The sequence below is a fragment of the Cygnus atratus genome, chromosome 1 (assembly GCF_013377495.2).
Source record: "Cygnus atratus isolate AKBS03 ecotype Queensland, Australia chromosome 1, CAtr_DNAZoo_HiC_assembly, whole genome shotgun sequence".
Taxonomy (NCBI): domain Eukaryota; kingdom Metazoa; phylum Chordata; class Aves; order Anseriformes; family Anatidae; genus Cygnus; species Cygnus atratus.
The window spans coordinates 32,411,368-32,429,449 of record NC_066362.1 but is presented as its reverse complement, the minus strand read 5'-3'; the positions used below and the strand labels follow the sequence as shown (position 1 = coordinate 32,429,449).

Sequence of the window (18,082 nt, the reverse complement as noted above, 5' to 3'; positions counted from 1 at the left end):
GGAGGGGAAAGGCTTGAATTAGGGCAGAGGGTGGCATGTTAGAAAGGATCGTGAGGAGGGGAGCAGGATGTAGAGACTGTCTGACCTGGGGAGAGACCAGAGGGAGAAAAGGAGAGGTTTTGATTTGGACAACCCTCTCAGGGTGAACAACTAGGATTTATTGAATAGGAAGACTAGAAATGAGAGACTCACAGACTGAAAACTGGAACTGGATAAAGGTAGTGGGAGAAGTCACAGAACAAGGGATGGGGAAGATCCAGGATGGGGATTGACAGGGACACTGGGAGAGAAGGCTTGGAATTGCTAGGAAGGAAAAAGCCATGTTTGGGGAAATGGGCAGAAAGAGTCCGTATTCCTTTGGCTCTGGAGGTTGGTATGGTCACCGTCACTACAGTTACCGTCAACCTTTGCTTTCAACAAACTGATGTGAAGCCCAGAGGCAGTGTCTCCTCTTTCTTTGAAGGAGGCTTATAGGAAGGAAAAAAAAGATATGCTGCCATTAGTGGGTAGTTCACACAGCAAACATCTGTGCAGGGGAGCTAGCCATTCCACTACAAAGATAAGACATGTTGCATTTGTATGGTAGACTTTTCACTTTGAGGATCCTATCTTTTTGTGAAACCTGAAGGAATTATGTACACAGAAAGGCCTGCATTATAGGAACTGTCTGGACATTTCAATGGTAAAGACTCATGAACTAGGAAATGGCAAGCTAAGGTTATCTGTACCGTGTGTGTGTGTGTGTGTGTGTGTGTGTGTGCGCGCGCACAACATGATCCTTACTTAGGTACATGGTCACACCGTTTGCTCCAGGGGACATAACCCTTTTTCATTAAAGAGGATCTAACTGCTGTGATTACAAGGTGGGAACAGATATTGTGGAATAGACCCCAGTAGTTTTGCACTCTGCATCTGCTACAGAAGCTGGGAAAGCAGAGTATAAATGCAAGAAACAACAGTAGATGCGAAACCTTCACCAGTTGTTATGGGAGTCACCACTGCCAGAAAGAACTGATTTTTTCTCTTAGATACTAAGTAAATTTCTAAAACCAAACTAGGCAGTTATTATTATTTTTTTCCCCAGTGTGATAGGCTCAAGAACCCACCCAAAGCTTAGTTTTCTTCAGGTGAGAAGTGCCATGGCTGTTATTGACATCAATCAGAGCTGGACCTGAATATATGGCCACTGGGGAGATGAGGAAGGGTTGACAAAATACCTGTAGGGATAGTAAGAGTCCTGTAGTGCCTAGTAGAGGGCTGCCTGTACTTCTTTAAGATGAGTGTAAAAATAACCTTTTTTTCTTTTCTTCCTTTTTTTTTTTTTTTTTTATGGAGACAAAATATATGACAGAGTCATAGCCATCACTCAGAACAAGCAAAGAAACTGCTTCTACAACCATTTGATTTCTATGAGGGAAATAAGGCTGTCAGGATAATAATAAATAAGATTACACCAAATAAATATGTGGCTCTGTCTACTCCTAATGAAATAATACACTAGACTCTTCTCCCCAATTAGCTAACTGTTCAGCTAAAAGATGGGTAATAATATAAATTTTCATAATAATGTCCTCAGACATCTCAAATTAGGGACCCTTTGACTTTAACGTCTTTGTGTCTTAGTATGAAATGTGGACAATAACGGACAATAATGCTCCTGTTGTGAAGGCTATTGTGAAGATAAATACGCTAATGCCTGAAAAGCCCTTAGGAACTGCAGCGATGAGTGCCACAAAAAAAGCCCATGAGGAAATGAATGATTCCATCTTCATATCAAGGTTTCAATAGTGTGCAGCAAGTAAGGCCTGGGGCCACACACTGAACAAAAAAGATAAAACAAAACACTGAATAGCTTCTTGTTAAGTGAACACTATTCATCCAGTGCAGCCTGTGAGACAGAGGTCCTGTGGAGAAATGGGTGCGAACAGATAATTAAAGATTGTATCAAAGTGTATACGTACAATGGAGGTGAGAAGTTTATGCCAGCGACCTTAATCCTGGCATTCCATAACTTCTGCATGCATGACTCGGCAGCCTCAGTAGTGCTGTCTCATTTTTAACGTCATTTTTTAGGTACAACTGTATTTGTGTCTGCTTAAATTATCATCTGCTTGTTTCTGATGTTAGGCTTGTTTGTGTGATGCTTTCCTTTGTCTCATCCCCTGTATACGGAACACTTTGTCTAGATATGCAAATCTTTGCAGCCTGACCTTGAGGAATAGTAGAAGTTTGTATAATTTAGATTAGTGCAGTAATTGTTTGGCTCAGATGCCAGGAACATCCCCAAGGGTATTTAGCATTCATTCAGAAGATGTAGCTGTTGCTTCGCAACTTAAGGTCAGGACAAAAGTACCAGTGTGCAGCCAAGGGAACACGCTCAGAGGCAGCAGCCACCGGTGACTGATGCAGCACAAAGCTGTCAGCCACCAGAAACGCTGTGGGACAGTCTGGATGGTCAGAGCAGCCTTTTCCAACAGTCCATAGAAAACAGGCTGAAGCAAAGTCATCAAAAAGTACTCTTGTGGGCTTCAGATGGGACCACAAGCAGTCCCTTTTGCTTCCTCTAACGTGGCCTGCCTGACAAAGCAGGTCACTTCTGTTCTGCCACCCATCCCTAAGTGAATGATATGTTGTACATGGTAGCACTGATGTTGGGGATTATTTCTCTGCTTTGGGCATACGGTTCTGAAGTGGAATGAAATTTAATCATAAACCTAATGCCTGCTGTGTATTGTATATAGGTAAACTCAAAGACCACCTGAGAGAAACTAAAATCAAAGAGCCATCCAAGAAGGATTATAAGATTACATTCTTAAATACACACCAAGATACATTAGAAAGAGATGTACACCATTTTCTTATTTTCATCTACAGGCAATAAAATGCATTACCAAGCCACACATTTCCCTCATTTAATTCCTTGTGTATTACCTGATGTGGGAAACCATATGATAGCAGAACTCACTGAGAGCTGAGGGAGAGTGAAATCGAAGATGATTTTGTATGAAAGGAAGAGCTGGAATGTCTCTCCTAAAAGATGAAATAAAATCTCATAGAATCATAGAATATCCCGAGTTGGAAGGGACCCACAAGGATCATTGAGTCCAACTCCCGGCACCACACAGGTCAACCCAAAAATTCAGACCATGTGACTAAGTGCACAGTCCAAACGCTTCTTAAACTCCGACAGGCTTGGTGCCGTGACTACTTCCCTGGGGAGACTGTTCCAGTGCGTGACAGCCCTCTCAGTAAAGAACCTCTTCCTGATGTCTAGATCACTGTCCAAAATGATCTGTACCAGCCAGAACAGCTACAGTGCTGTGTTCTGGGTTACTGTATCACGTAACCATGCTGGCGGGTGTGCAGGTCATAAATGCACTGACAAGCACAGTGCTCTGTAAGCTTCTAAGGTTGTTGAGGAAGGGATGGAAACAGAACTGGCCAGGGCAGGATTCAAGAGTTCAAGGATTCTGGAAGGATTCAAACAGTTCAAAAGATTCAAGAAGGCACCTTCTTGAAGATGCCAGCCAAAATTGCTCCCTCCAGCTGGCAGCACTGAGTGGCACAGACACTACTGGTGAAGCCCATTCCTTGGCTGGGGTGCTCACTTGGTTTTGGTGTCCCAAACCTGGCAGAGCTGCTTTTCACCTGCTATTAGGCAATTTTCATAGAATCACAGAATGTCCTGAGTTGGAAGGGACCCACAAGGACCACTGAGTCCACCTCCTGGCTCCAAACAGGCCCACCTCAAAATCAGACCCTATGTCTGTGAGTGTTGTCCAAACACTTCTCGGACTCCAGCAGGTTCAGTGCCATGACCACTGCCCTGGGGAGCCTGTCCCAGTGTCCGACCATCCTCTGGGTGCATAACCTTTTCCTAACACCCAGCCTGACCCTCCCCTGTCCCAGCTCCATGCCATTCCCTCAGGTCTGTCTTATATTGACACAGAATTATCAGAGAGTGTCCAAAGGAGGGTTACAAAGACGGTGAAGGGCCTAAAGGCCAAGATATATGAGGAACAGCTGAAGAGAGGGTACTGAGAGGCAAACACTGATCTCTTATTTCTGGTGACCAGCAATAGGACACAAGGGAATGGCATGATCCATTAACCTCAGGATAATGAGAACATTTCGAGGGATCGAGCAGGGCTACCACCAGTGTCTTTCCTCAGGACAGGGAACTGTTTGCAAACAGCTGGTTCAGGCTGGATTTGGCTGGGCATGGAGCTGCAGCTGACTGATGAGCTCCTCCAGAACTGATGGGCACTTCAAACTGGCAACCTGCTGCTTTAGGACATGGATTACCTTCCTGAGAGTGACTTTGACCAGGGACAAATGGATTCAGTCCTTAGTGTAAGTGAGTGCCAAGGCTCTGACAACCATGCTGTGTTGGTTAAGGATGGATAGTGCCTACTATCAAGACAAGGTCAGCATTATCTGCTGTTGCAGCAGTTGAACAAGTGTTGGGGAAGAGAAGTGAAAAATATAGCTCTTTCCCAGTTTGTTTAACATCTTTTTTTTTTTTTTTTTAATCTGTGTTTGTACCATTTCAACAATAGTGGCAATGTGTTAAGACACCTACAGCACACAGTGTCGTGCTGGGGAATCTCCTCTCCCTAATGAGCAGTACAGGACAACCAGACAAGCAGTCATATTCCAGAAAATAACAAATTTTTAGTTTCTGGCCTGGAGGAGACTAGAAGCTTTATTGAATTAAGGCCACACTTGTACAATACCTATGACCCACAGGGACATGGCTCCAAACACAATACAGCTGAGTAATTAAATGTTAGTTCAAAGTCAGAAACCACGGCAACTATAACTTCAAATCATTAGAAGGGACTAGGGAGAACTTCCTCTCCTCTATACATGTGAGAGTGAAATTACCTATTGATGAATACAATAAAGTCTGATTCAAACAGATGCAAAAATATCTAATGTACTCATTATCTCAAGACACTCGGTGATTAACTACATATGTCCCTTTTGTTATAGAAAAAAAAAGTAACAGCTGTATTGTGCATTAGAAGAACTCAAAGGCAATAAAAATAAGCATATCCTTTTGTTAATGTTTCATATAACAGCCTTCAGGCTTTCTAAGGAAGTATAAACAAATGGTATTCGATCAGCTCTGCAGAAATAATGCATTTAAGCCAAGATCAGGCATATTCTTGTCGCTGCTCCCCTCTAAGGTTTGATTAAGAGCAAACAAGCTCGTTTTTCCTTCTTCGCTCTACTTGAGCTCAGTGCTGTTGCTAAGTGGACCTGCATGCCCAGCTACCACCTGTCACTGAGTCCTGTGAATTCAGTACACCATGTCGCTAAATGTGAATTATTGATAGGCATAAAACTTGGTTTAAGGTAACTCTCTAGTGATGACTTTCTGAGATTTGTCTTTATTTTTTTTTCTTTGACTCACATGGTTGCATTTACAAATTGCATGCAGTTCTATTACTTAAAGAACAGCTGAACCAGTTCAATCTCATCTCAGATTTTTCACTCTGAGATAAAAACCTGTGTAACACGGCTCAGTACAAAGCAGACTTCTGGTCATTCCTGAGCATTGCTGTGGAGCACTGAAATTTATCTGAATGTCATCATTACTGTTATATCAACATATACCGCTGCAACATAATATTAAGCAATGCAACGCTCATTGGACATACACCCTACAACAACAAACCCTATCACACATTCATTACAGTAGAATCTGAGACAAGAGTCTTCACAACTGAAGATGGGAATACTGCTGCAAAAGAATTGCAAACAATCTCCAGCTTTTCTTGTTCCTAGAATTCATCTTTTTTTTTTTGGTACATTTGGGCTGGATATGGCATTTTCAGGGGGCAGTGCATGAAAATGCTGTCTGCTTTTGGAGAACTGCTTCATTATGTCAGGCAAATACCTGAACTGTGAAAGAAAGGCCTCAGTGTCACATGTATGGCACATACCCATTGTCAGGGTAAAAGGCAGCGACTGTGACAAATGAGAAGCTTTTTGAGCTAATTCATTTTCTGTGTAGTCATCTCAGAGCCAAGAGGCTCCAGCTGGGACTGGTGCCTGATTATGCTAGAAGCTGTACCAAGTCAGACAGCATCTTTCTCTGAGCACCTTAGGGGCTAAGCAGACAATCAGTCAACTAGTGAAAGAAAAGAACTACAGTTGTTCCTTTCCAGCAAATGAGGAACTGAGTCACAGAGCTAAAAAAAGGGCCCAGCCCTCAGCTGCTATAGACTGGCATGATAGGATTCAGGGCAGCACAAATACAAATTACAGCAGTTGAAGTAAACTCTCAAATTGCATCTATAATTTCTGAGACAAATATAATATGTCCAAGTAAGATTTAACCATCCTCAAGCAGCCCAAAGGAGGAAATGTACTTAAAAATATTGTACTTTGCATGTCTTGTTTGACAAAATCCACAGCATAAAATGATGGTGCCGGTTATCAAACTAGACAAGCACAGAATGAAAACACTGCGGCAAAAACCAGACAGCTCATTAAAAAGGCAGGGTGTGTACTGTGCAATAATGGACAAACAGACGCCCACCTTTTCTAAGAGGGGAATGATTTTACTTATCATTTTCTTAGTCCCAGAGTAACTGAAAGATCTGAAGAAATAGATTAGACTTTATAATGAGGTCTGAGAAGGGGTCAAAGGAATGTTTCAGGGATGTTCAAAGGAAATTTACACACCCGCCAGGATCTTGAAAATATTTCAATGGAAACTTCTGGGTTATAATTACACAAAACAGTGCAGCACTTTCCCCATCTCCTCATCACCCTTTTACATAAGCACTGCATACATTCACATCAAAGGTGTTTCCTCTTCAAAATAAAAGTAGTGTATTTAAAATGCAATATATTATTCTTCAGTCTACAAATACAGTACTTTTCCATTAGTTTTGCTTTGTCCACAGAAAATGGTAACATAAAGAAGCGGATGGGAAGAGGTATGGAGGTTTCATGCACAGGTAACTCTGAGACTGCTTTGGTATGTATTCATGTGCCTGCCAAGAAAGGGACAGCTTCACTCGCTGGGACTCCATTTTTAGTTGCTGTTCCTGAGCCGTCAAATAGACCATTTCTGGTCCACGAACTTGTCCCTGTCAGTACAGGATAGCCAGGAAATAACCCACTCCCTTGATACCAGTTACAGAGAGAAGATACAGGAAAGCTAAGAGGAAACAGAAGTCTGATGGGGAGAAAGAGAAGCTCAGGAGAGCTACAGTTCTGTGTCCAAAACAAAAAGAAGCAATACTTGACCACCCCAAAATCCACTGACTCTCAGCGAAATAAAACAAACCACTTTGGGACCAAGAAATTCAATGCAGATATAAATGCAAGACTAGCAACTGTGGAGGCATATTCAAGAACAGCATCATTTCTAGGATAAGCAAGGCCTTTGTCTGAACCAGCAGAAAGAAATATCATGGTGCCAATAACGCCATGAGAAATGTTATCATCTCCATTGAACAGTGTTTAGGAATGTACTCAGAACTGTTACTTGAACTTGTATTAAGTGTAAACAAAATAAATCTGTAGATCAAGAGTTGTTCCCATCTAGTCCTAATTCACTTTTATTTTTCATGGCTATTTTTGAATATTTTATATCATTGCTACTAAGGAACATTTGCACGATCCAAAGAATGATGAGGATGTAGAAAGGACATAAGAAGAGGGGGAAGTCTTTCCTGTGCAGGAGACTTTGCAGGAAGGAAACTCTGTGACTTTCTGCAGAAAGGATGCTCTCACAATTACCCCACATCAACTTGTCCCCTTTTCTTTCAGAGACCCCGCAGGCCATGAGAAGTAAAGCACTGTAGACCCAGCCCTCACCACAGGGGTCTTCAGCAAAGATTGCCCGATTAGCTCAATATAAATTGTTTAAAATACTCACCCATTTTTGTAACGCTGTTTGACAGGCATGTCTGAAATTGGCTAGTGAAAAGCAGCGTACTCTGAGCGGAATGAAACACTCTACGTAATATCAGAAAAAAACAGTTCAAGGTATATGGCTATATGGCTCCTCTCTGTGAAATTCTGCTACCTGGCAATGGCTAGAGATACCAGTAAAGGAACTTGATCTGCTGTCAGTTTTATCAAAGGTAAATTTCCATCTATCCTGGCTCCTTTGAAACGCCTGCCATTGGTCACCTGCCTTTCTGTCTTGATTACTGTCTTGAAAGGACAAGTAGTAAATGAATAGAAAAGATAATGATGTACAAATTGTTTGGTAACTTCACTAACACAGAAGTTTTCTTATGGGTTTTGATTTTTATTTTATTTCTGTGTTTGCAAATGTTACAAACCCCAGCACAGGTATGAAGGAAACTACTCAGATATCCAAGTACTCAATTCAGAAGTTTTCATAATGAATGGGAGACATTTAGAAGACTCTTGCAGAAACCAGCTCCAACCAAACAACACGTAAATTGAGAAAGAAACATATTGAAGGCAGGCTGACAAAAAGGTTAGTCTTTTTTTCTGAGCTGTTCATTCAAAGTTTGTTAACTTCTGTGTGAACAAACTATTGGTCGGTAGTTTTTGCTGTTGCTTGTTAGGAAACAAGGAAATTTATATAGCACTCTTGAATCAAATGTACAGCTGGGAGGATCTATTCTGACAGGAATGACAAATTATTTTGTTCATCTTGCTTTGTCTATGAACACAAAATCATATATTGCTTAGCTGCTTCAAAGAAAACCTACTATACCTGTGTATTATGTTTAAAGTGTAAATCAGTACTCTCCTCTCATTTGCAAAAATGTAAATTAATTCAGTCAAATTTCTGAGTGTAAAGCCAGTTAAAAGTTACAAACAAATTAGGTTTGCAAAGTTAAATAGATTTTCTAAAAACAAAACCAAAATCGAAACAACAACAAAAAACCTCTAAAAGTCAAGTTTTACCCAGTTTGTGTAGACGAGACTATTTCTGCTTTATTTGAGGAAGTTATACCTCTTTGTATGCACTTGATGTTGTTTGTGCTTTCTAATGTATTCACATTGCACTAGATTTTAATCAAAACATCTTGACCACCAGTGTAAAAATAGGATAACTTGAAATAAATGGATCTGTCCCTGCTTTATACATCTGTTAACAAGAACAAAGTCTGTTCCATTTTGCTGCTAAAGTTTCTGTGTTTAACAAACATATACAATACATAATTAACATTACAAAGTAGATAAATTAACGACTTCTTTTTTATGGAAATAAAGAACTAGGAGAAAAACAAAACAAAACAAAACAAAACAACAACCAAAAAAACAAACAGCAACAACAAAAAAAAACACAAAGAAGAGCTTAAGGACTGTTTTTCTTCTGTTAACCTTCTAATTCTCTTATTAATACTCTACCAAAGATAGAAGACCAGATGTTCTGCAGGAAAACAAAACAAAACAAAACACAACAAAACTGACAGGCTACCCATGAAATATGTTGCTTTTCAAGTGCAGTAGCTAGGAGTGGTCTACAGCTACATGTTATAGTAATTTACATACAAAAATATTATGAAAAATGCATTTGGAAATGGGTTGTTATTATTACTTTTTTCCACCTGCTGATATGCTAACACCACATAAGGAGAGATCCAGCACCAATCATAAGAAATGTTGTTAATTACCCAACTCTCTTTGACCTTACTTTCTTTAAAGTTATCCAGAAGGGCAAAAATCTATTCTCCCTATTCACAACTTTATTCCCACTCAGTATTAATGGGATTACGTTGCTAGTTTGGTTTTGGATACAGAAGTAAGAGATTTCTCAAAGAAATAGCCATAAGCAGTGCCTGGCTTATTCTTAGGTAGATTTTAGATCACTTAGACATTGCATTTGACTGTACTGTCAGATAAAAAGTTGCAGTAAATCACAAGAATGGCAAGAATTTACACTACAGGATTTACACTACACTACAATGTGCAGCTCCACAGAGATACTGAAAAACTCTACGATCTTTCAGAAGTCTGAAAAAAACTGTAAACGCTCACAAAAGACACTATGGGGATGAAACAATTCATCACCCCTGGACCCATGAGATTTAATAATCCAGCCAGCGCAGGTTCCTACCCATTAGCAAACTCACTAAGAAAAATGGCACTAGAAAAAACAAAACAAAACCACAACAAAAAAAAACAACCACAAGTTAGTACATAGGCTATTGCATGATCTGCTGTCTACTTGCTCAGATGTGGAATGCAGGATCATAGATTCATTTTTCATACTCACTCTTTTAGTTAACAGCTTTTCCATTACATATGGATGTAAAAAATGTGATTTTTTTCCTTAAAATAGCAAAAGTTCTAATACATGATAATAGCATTATTACATATCCAGCTTTAATATGCATGATCTTGCACTCAGTCTGAAACTGAGACTGAAAATGTAATGATGCCCCTGTACAGCAGTGAATGCTATACATGCCAGAAATATACAGACATTGGTGTCTCAGCATCTCACTGATCAGGGCACACACAATTCAACACGTGAATATGCCTATCCTTCATCACTTTCATACTGTGGAAAATAAAATTAATAAATAAAAACAAACTTGTAGGGCTATTTCTTTCTTACTACAAGCAAACACATCCCTTAAAACTGATGCTCAGCTGCACTGGACTGAATTTGATCTGTTGTTTCTCTGAGAGAAAATATGCAATCTATTTTAAAAAAGCAGTCTGTCTTTTCATTGGATAAAACATCCTGGCAATCAGGACTGGAATGGAGACCACTGCACTGCTTCTCAAACACCCTAGAATGTGTATTATCTCTGATATGCTGTCCTAGACCCTGTGAAACTTTCACACTGCAGCCATCCAGCAGTGGGAGAAGTGGTGATCACCCTACCTGTGAAAGTCAGAACAGTCTGAAGGTCTCCTGGATAAAACACTAGCAAAGGAAAAAAAAAAAAAAAGAAAAGAAAAAGGTTCCCTTTGACCAGCTGTGAAAATAGCTGAGAAGGAGCCTTGCAGATCTGCGGCTCTGGACTGAAGCCATGCCACCCTCATGACACTTCTTCTGCAACTGGCTTAAGGGATGGTTCCTCTGAGCTTGTCACGTTGGGTCTGCACATCCTTGGTGGAGGGAAACTTGCACTTCTAGGGCCTGTGGCATCTCAGGCTACTGTAGATGCTTACAAGCACTTCAGCTATACTTCAATCTCTCCATCGACTACAAAGACACACTGATTAAAATGAGGTGAAGATGTATACACAGCAGACATCTAAAACAGGTAGTCAAGGTCCTTTTTCTTTATTCCAAGGAGGGTGGATATGAAGTGATGTGTCACAGCAAGATCGGCAGAAGAAATGGGAACATGGCCTGAGTCAAAAGCTAGGCACATTGTCCATGAGGTCCTGTTGTAGTCCTGCAGCCTTCTCTATGATTCATTTTCTAAGGTTGCTTTAATATCTTTATGGTCATAACTTTCACATTTACATTTCAGTCACAAGTTTCTGCCTTCTCTGTATCTCATCTGTGCTCGTCTCCCTGACTTGTCCCCTGAATATCCCATTTATCACTCAGACTGAAGGAGCCTTTCCACATTAAAAGGAGAGTGAGGCTGGGAGGCAGCCAGAGTTTGTTGCAGGATGGAAACCAAAGGTAAAAAGTGCACGTACCCTTAAGCATCACTCATGTATAACTGTCTGTACAAGGTTCATCTGTCTGTGTTCTCTTCACTTGTCTGCCTGGCTTATGTCTAATTGAAAAAAAAAAAGGTAGCCCTTAAGGGCAGGGACAACTTGGTCCTTTATTTTTATTTTTGTTTGTTTATGCTGTACAGGGGGCCTAGATAAATATCAAATGCTAATGATACTAAGCAGGCAAAGCTGTCCCCTCTATGGTTATGTGATTATTTTTTCACAGCATTGAGAATGGATTTCCAAATTCCATTGGTTTTCTCTTGCTGCTAAACTGTCACATTTACAGTATTAATGCTACTATTCAAATTGACAGAAAATGTTTGTGCTCAAAAACTAGATGAAAATTTATTTGTGATTTTGGTTAACATAGCCTCAAACAGAAATTGTACCACTTAATGCCAAGAATATATTTTTTTAGTGGGGGTGCAGGGAAAGGAGCTAATTTTACCGGTTTGCTGTTAAAGCTCAGTAAGTCTGAAAAATATCTGGAAACAGACAACACTATAAAACAGAATTTCTGGAAATGTTTAATTCTAAAGCATGCTTCTGTCAAAGGATCATGATCCTGATCATTTTCACTTGTGATTTAATACTCTGCTGTCTCAACCTGACTTTATTGCAGAACTGCAATGATGCTAGAACTACACTGTAAATAAACATGCCAACTTCGTTGTGCGTTCCAAATAAATAACTTTAAATAAATAAATAAGTCCATCCCACAATCATCAGTCAAAAATGTAATTAAAAAGAACCTCTCACTTTGTTGTTGTAAAAATATGAAATAGTACTCAGGACAGGCTGTATCAAATAAAATTCCCTATATTCAGCAACTCCAAGGTTGAAGTAGTGGAACTTCATTTTTCAAAGTCAAAAAGATGACTTAATAATTATTTGGTATCAAGACAAGTCTGTTTCTCTACGTGGCATACAATATCAAATTCAGTACAGCTTGATACATCATGCATTTTCATTCATGCTTTCATTACAGCACTATGAAATACAATTATTTATTATACATTCCCTTGAATCTTTTTGAAAGAGCAAACAAAATGTAAAATACAGAGGGAGAGAAAAGAAAGCAGCAGAAAACTAGAAACTGAAACTGAATTCCATTTCCCACCCTTGCTGCCCCAACCATGAACATCAGCGAGTGCTGAACGATGGTGGACACTGGGAAATAAAACTGAACTGTAGGACTTTCTATAGCTGTAATGTCCTAGCACAGTGGTGATAAATTCTGAGTGCCACCACAGTGTCACCTCCATGATAATCACTCAAGCAATAGATATCTCATTAAAGAGAACTAAGTGTCTCAGAAACGGTCTTTACTGGCAGGGTTAGGTAATAATACACTGGAGAGAAAGGACCCATCAGTTCTCAAATTCTTTGCTAAACTTCAGTTTAACAGTCTAACGTGCCCAGAGTTTAACAGTCTAATGTGCCCAGGACTAATAGCAAAAGTCACTCAGGTCCTTGACATTCCTTTTCCTTGCTTCAGCCCAAATGACCCAATTCTTCACAAGACATCGGGTGAGTTACTCACACAAGGCTCAGACCACAGACAAATGCACGGGGTAGGGCACAGCATCGTATGAAGGAAGTTTCTGGCCACAGAATTGTGACCCAGATTTCTTTTTTAACAGCTAGATTCAAATGAGTAGACATTGTGCAGACTACAGGGAATTATCTCCCTCTCTACCCGCACTGTCAGAAGACACTACAGTACAAGTACCTGTCATCCAAGAAAGTAAAGAAACGTTCTAGTGAAAGTGGAAAGTAGAATCTTAATAGCAAATATTAATATTTATCCATTAAAATGCTATAATGTATGTATACCTAATACTGTAAATACTTGAAATGTGGAAGTATTTCTTGGGCCATATTTCTCTCGCCCTCCTAAAAAAAAGCTTTGAATTTACACAACAACTAACTTCTGTTTCTTTTTCTGATGTCATTTTTTTTTTCAGAAAACATCTTCTAATTTGGGAAGTTCCTATTTGGTAATCTAAGAAAAGAAAATCGACAATGTTTTCACAATAAAAGGCCAACAGTTTTTTTGAAAGTCACTAAGAATGATGCTATAAAATGCCTCCGCTAACAGTGATTGCAAACAAAACATTCATTTGCCTTCCTTTAGTCTTAGCAAGACACCTTTTGCTCTAGTAGAAATAGAGGAGTAGGCAGCCTCAGCAGCTTGAATGGAACATTAGGAGAGCGTACCTGCATGACAATAAGAAGGTCAAACACCAAGATGAAAGAAGCCAAGAATGCTCTTGAGACCTCATCACTTGGCAGAAATCCACGATTCAGCTTGTCCCAGCTGATCCAGTCAGTAGTGATGACAAGCACAACTACAGAGGTCAGGGTAAATAGAACCATCCTGTAAGGGAAAAAAATAGTTCAGAGAGAATAGGATAGTAATGAAGATACATCATTCTATTTTATCTATCTTCTCGCGGTCAGCTAGTGCTTTATCAGTACTTTTGCACCGATGAAAAGAGATTGAAGAAAACTAAGTGTACAAACAAATCATGTAATTCAAAATAGGAAGGTAGTCAGCTGTTCCCTTAGTAAAAAGAAATTTAGTAGCTAGCACTAAACATGTTGCAAAATTAGGGTGGAATATATCACTCCTGTTCTTCGTTCCACATTTCTCATTTATGATGCAAACCAATTAAGTAAAATAAAATACAATTAAGCTATAATAATGTACCAAAGACCGTATAATCTATGCCAAATCCAAATGAACAATTTGAGGGAACATTTCCTGAGGCACTAAGGACATTAGCACCTAGGCAATTTTCTTCTCAGCAACAGGAACTATAGGACACTAATTGTGACAGCTGATTATTATATAAAAACACATCTGCATGAAAGAAATTTTCATTGCACTAAATTAATCTTTAGTATGTTCTGTAGGTTGTAGAAAGATTTCACTTTGTATCTCCTAGGATGTCCTTTGCACAAGTTTTCGACACATCTTACAGCATTTCAGAGAAGTCAGTGAGGAGTGAATTACAAAAGCAATAATGCCTGCATATGAATGATATGAGAATTCCAGAAGACACATTTGACTACTTCATGCAATTCTGTGATAGGGTATTTACATAAAAATCTTTCTGAGCTATCCTCCCAAAATAGTTCTGCACCATTTCCAGCAGCACTTTGGTGGTATCTTTCAGCCAGCAGTGATAACTGATTGAATTCCTGGCTCCATGGAAGCAGGAATATTTAGCCGGTAATTTGAGGGGGAGCAAGGCTTCTCCCAGTAGCCGGAGCTGCCAGCAGACCCATGCTATAATAGAGGCATATCAACATCTGAGTGCATACACAGAGCTAAGTAATTGTGGCAGTATGGAGTTTGTTCTACAGCAATAAAGTCTCATTTTCTTCAGCTACCGAAGGCTGTAAACCAACGTGAAGAATATTTCCTATGACACTTCTAAACAGGACGAATACTCAGCAGAGTAAAAGAAAAATCTGCACACCAGTAGTCACAGACTACCAGTCTGCAGGCATTCAGTCTTGGCTCTGTCTGTGTAGGAAGAAAAACAAAACACAACCACAAAAACAAACAAACAAACAAAAAACTAATAAGCACATAAGCAGTAATGTACACATTTGGACTTGTAAACATCGTTCTTCTGTGGCATGATGGGCTGTCTTTCTTTACCATATGAGACACAAAAGGATCTGATTGTTGCCACCTTTACCTTTGCACATTTGTTTTTATTCTTAATAAATCAATTCAGTTATATTCAACACTGTGGTTGGCACCATAACAGTATCCCTTGAGTGTATTACCAGCACCCAAGCCAGAAACAAAAATGAATGAGGCGTATTAGACTTAATTAGACATAAGCAATATTCAAGCCTGCTTATTCCCAAAATACATGCCTTGCTACCACCTCACTTGTCGGTACCTGAAGCTGACAGACTTTTCTACAGGCTCCGCTTTGACACATGTGGAGATTAATGCTCTCGTGTGAAACAAGAAGGGACTGTTCTCCAGAAAGAGCACAGTCCTCAGAGCTTCCCTGCTGACCAGTGGAGACTGCTCTGGCTGTTGGATGCAATGATTTTCCTTGTCCCCATTCTGCAGAACTCACGTCTCCCAGAGCCCAGGTAGTTTAGAAATGTAATTGAAGGCGGCATAGTTTGCCATGGGAACCATATACCCAGAAGTTATGCTCAACACTATTCTGCTTCAGTCCTCTTGAATTATGCATCTGCATTTTGGAGCCAGAGTTCAAAGCATATAAGGTCAGGCTTTGGCATGTATGCAAGCAAAGGCAGGTGGATTTTTATGCATGCTTCATCAGCATGCATGCAAAGACCAGCGTGTGTGCTCAAGCCCTGATTTCCTTGAGGAAATGCATATGCACTTAAAAAACTGCTTCGTTATTAGTTCTGAAATGTCAAATAGGAGGGAAGGGAGCAGAAAATGGGCTGCTAATAGAATAAGAAAATGTGAGACCAATAAAAATGGACAGAAATAGATATTTGACATGGTTGCATTAAGCAGCATAATTAGCACTCAGCTGTATTTTTGACCTATGTTACTGGAACAGAGCAAAATATTCAATAAATGTTTTTGGAGTTATTATAAACCGAGTTTCTCTGGGTTAGAGTTCACTCCACTTCTAGCACTTCCCCAGTGTCTTGGGGATTCGGAGAAAAAGCTGAGGATTTAGTTTAACTTGACTTGTATCAGTGACACCAACGTGAAGTACTCTGCAATATTTAGGCCAGTGCTGTTTGTCCTTTACTTTGCAATGCACATCGCTGAGAGCTGCATCATCACATCAGTCACGGCACTGCTGGCAGGACATCTCTGCCTCCTGCTTACAAAAGGGCTGTGAGGGGAAAGGTAAGAGAGGACTGTCTCTTCTCCCTACCAGACATTAAGAAATGCAACTTCTTTCTCCACAGAGGAAATGCTCTCACATATTTCACTTCTACGTCCAGTTTGCTGCACTGAATGACTGTGTGCCCTGGGCACCTATTCAGTTGTGAAAACACCTGTTTTACAGCCTAGCCCATACTCTTCAGGATGCAAGGTTACTCTGAAGAATAAAAATAAACAATGTCTGCAAAAAATACTGTCCGAGCCAATTGCATACCGAGAAGTAAAAATTATTAGGTAGATCCAGAAAAGTCAGTACTACGGTTACCACCCCTAGTGATGATCTAAAGTCCCTGGTTCTGGACTGAACTGAGGGAAAACCTGAAGACAGAAGCTTGAGCAGATTTTTGTCACTGGCTGCAGACAGTCCCTCACAGCACACAGGTCAACCTCAAACTCTGTCATGCAGGAATGCCATTTCTGGTTGAGAAGTGCCATGACACTGCATTTTCCTCTACAGTAGAAAATGGGGCATCTTTGACTTTGGACAGTCCAACAGGCATGTCCTGACCTGCACTGAAGGCAGTCCTGCATATTCTCTGCCGTCTCTGGGACATATCAGTCCAGAATTATTTCTGATATGCCCGTAAATTTCATGGCATGCTCATGGAGCATTCACTGGGCTTCCTTGCTATGAGATGATAGACTTCATGTGTTCACCTAGATAAAGGCTTCCCAAACCCTGTGCACATTAGGCTGGCATGCAGTGCACTGCACAGCTGCTGCTAAAGGAACTCTGCTAACAGGATAATCACGGGAAGCAGCATGCTTTGGTTCACTGTGTACATCCATACATACCTACATTGCCCAAAATAAGGCCAGCTGAGGCCAGCATGCTTTCCCTAGAAAATAAAATCGGAGTAGTGTGTATGTGGGTGAGCAGCGCTGTGCAGACAATAACCTAAAGTTAAAACACCAGGGCTACCTTCATCCACTCTCCAAAATATTGAGGATAGTGTACGATTTCCTAAAAATCTCTCCCAGGAGTCTAAGATAAATCCAAAATGTTCAGTTAAAGAAAGCAAAACACTCAACCCCCAGTGTAGTGAGTAATCCAACCACAGTGCAGCGAGGACCTAAATTTTCTTGTGGGATCCGTTGCCAAAGTCTTTCCCCAATAGATGTTTCCATTCCTGCTCTCTGGGCTACTTCATGGGTGGCATCACCCAAGAGTGGCAAAACTAATGACTTTTCCTGTTGCCTCCAGGCAGGCATGGCTTGTTTCCACTTGGGAAACAAGGGGTGGGGACAACCTGTGACACGTAGCTTTGCGGGATACCAGGAGCAGGAGCCATCATGTTGCACACTGGGTCTAACTGTGTTAACAAGTTACCTCCTGAAGGAGTTTTTGTAAACTCAGCCTGGCACTGCAGATACTCAGGACCCTGCAAACTTCCTTACAAAGTCGTTTTGTACTCAGCTCTCTGCAGATATTGTCCTTGCTGTGGTAGACCGGTCCATAACTCTTCTCCCTTTGCCTTGCACCAGCACCATCCTGAGCTTATGAACTGCAAGTTCTTTGTGAATGGGATGAGC

The 18,082-nt window shown here is 40.4% G+C and overlaps 1 protein-coding gene across 4 annotated transcripts in view; it reads right to left on the bottom strand.

Moving 5' to 3' along the window:
- The window catches only part of TMEM117 (transmembrane protein 117), a 211,883-nt gene that overhangs the window by 29,838 nt on the left and 163,963 nt on the right, over window positions 1–18,082 (bottom strand). For all 4 annotated transcript variants that reach the window (XM_050716931.1, XM_035544103.2, XM_035544104.2 and 1 more), the window contains exon 6: window positions 13,861–14,020. In XM_050716931.1, coding sequence (XP_050572888.1) covers window positions 13,861–14,020 — 160 coding nt within the window. The remainder of the gene's footprint in view (window positions 1–13,860; window positions 14,021–18,082) is intronic.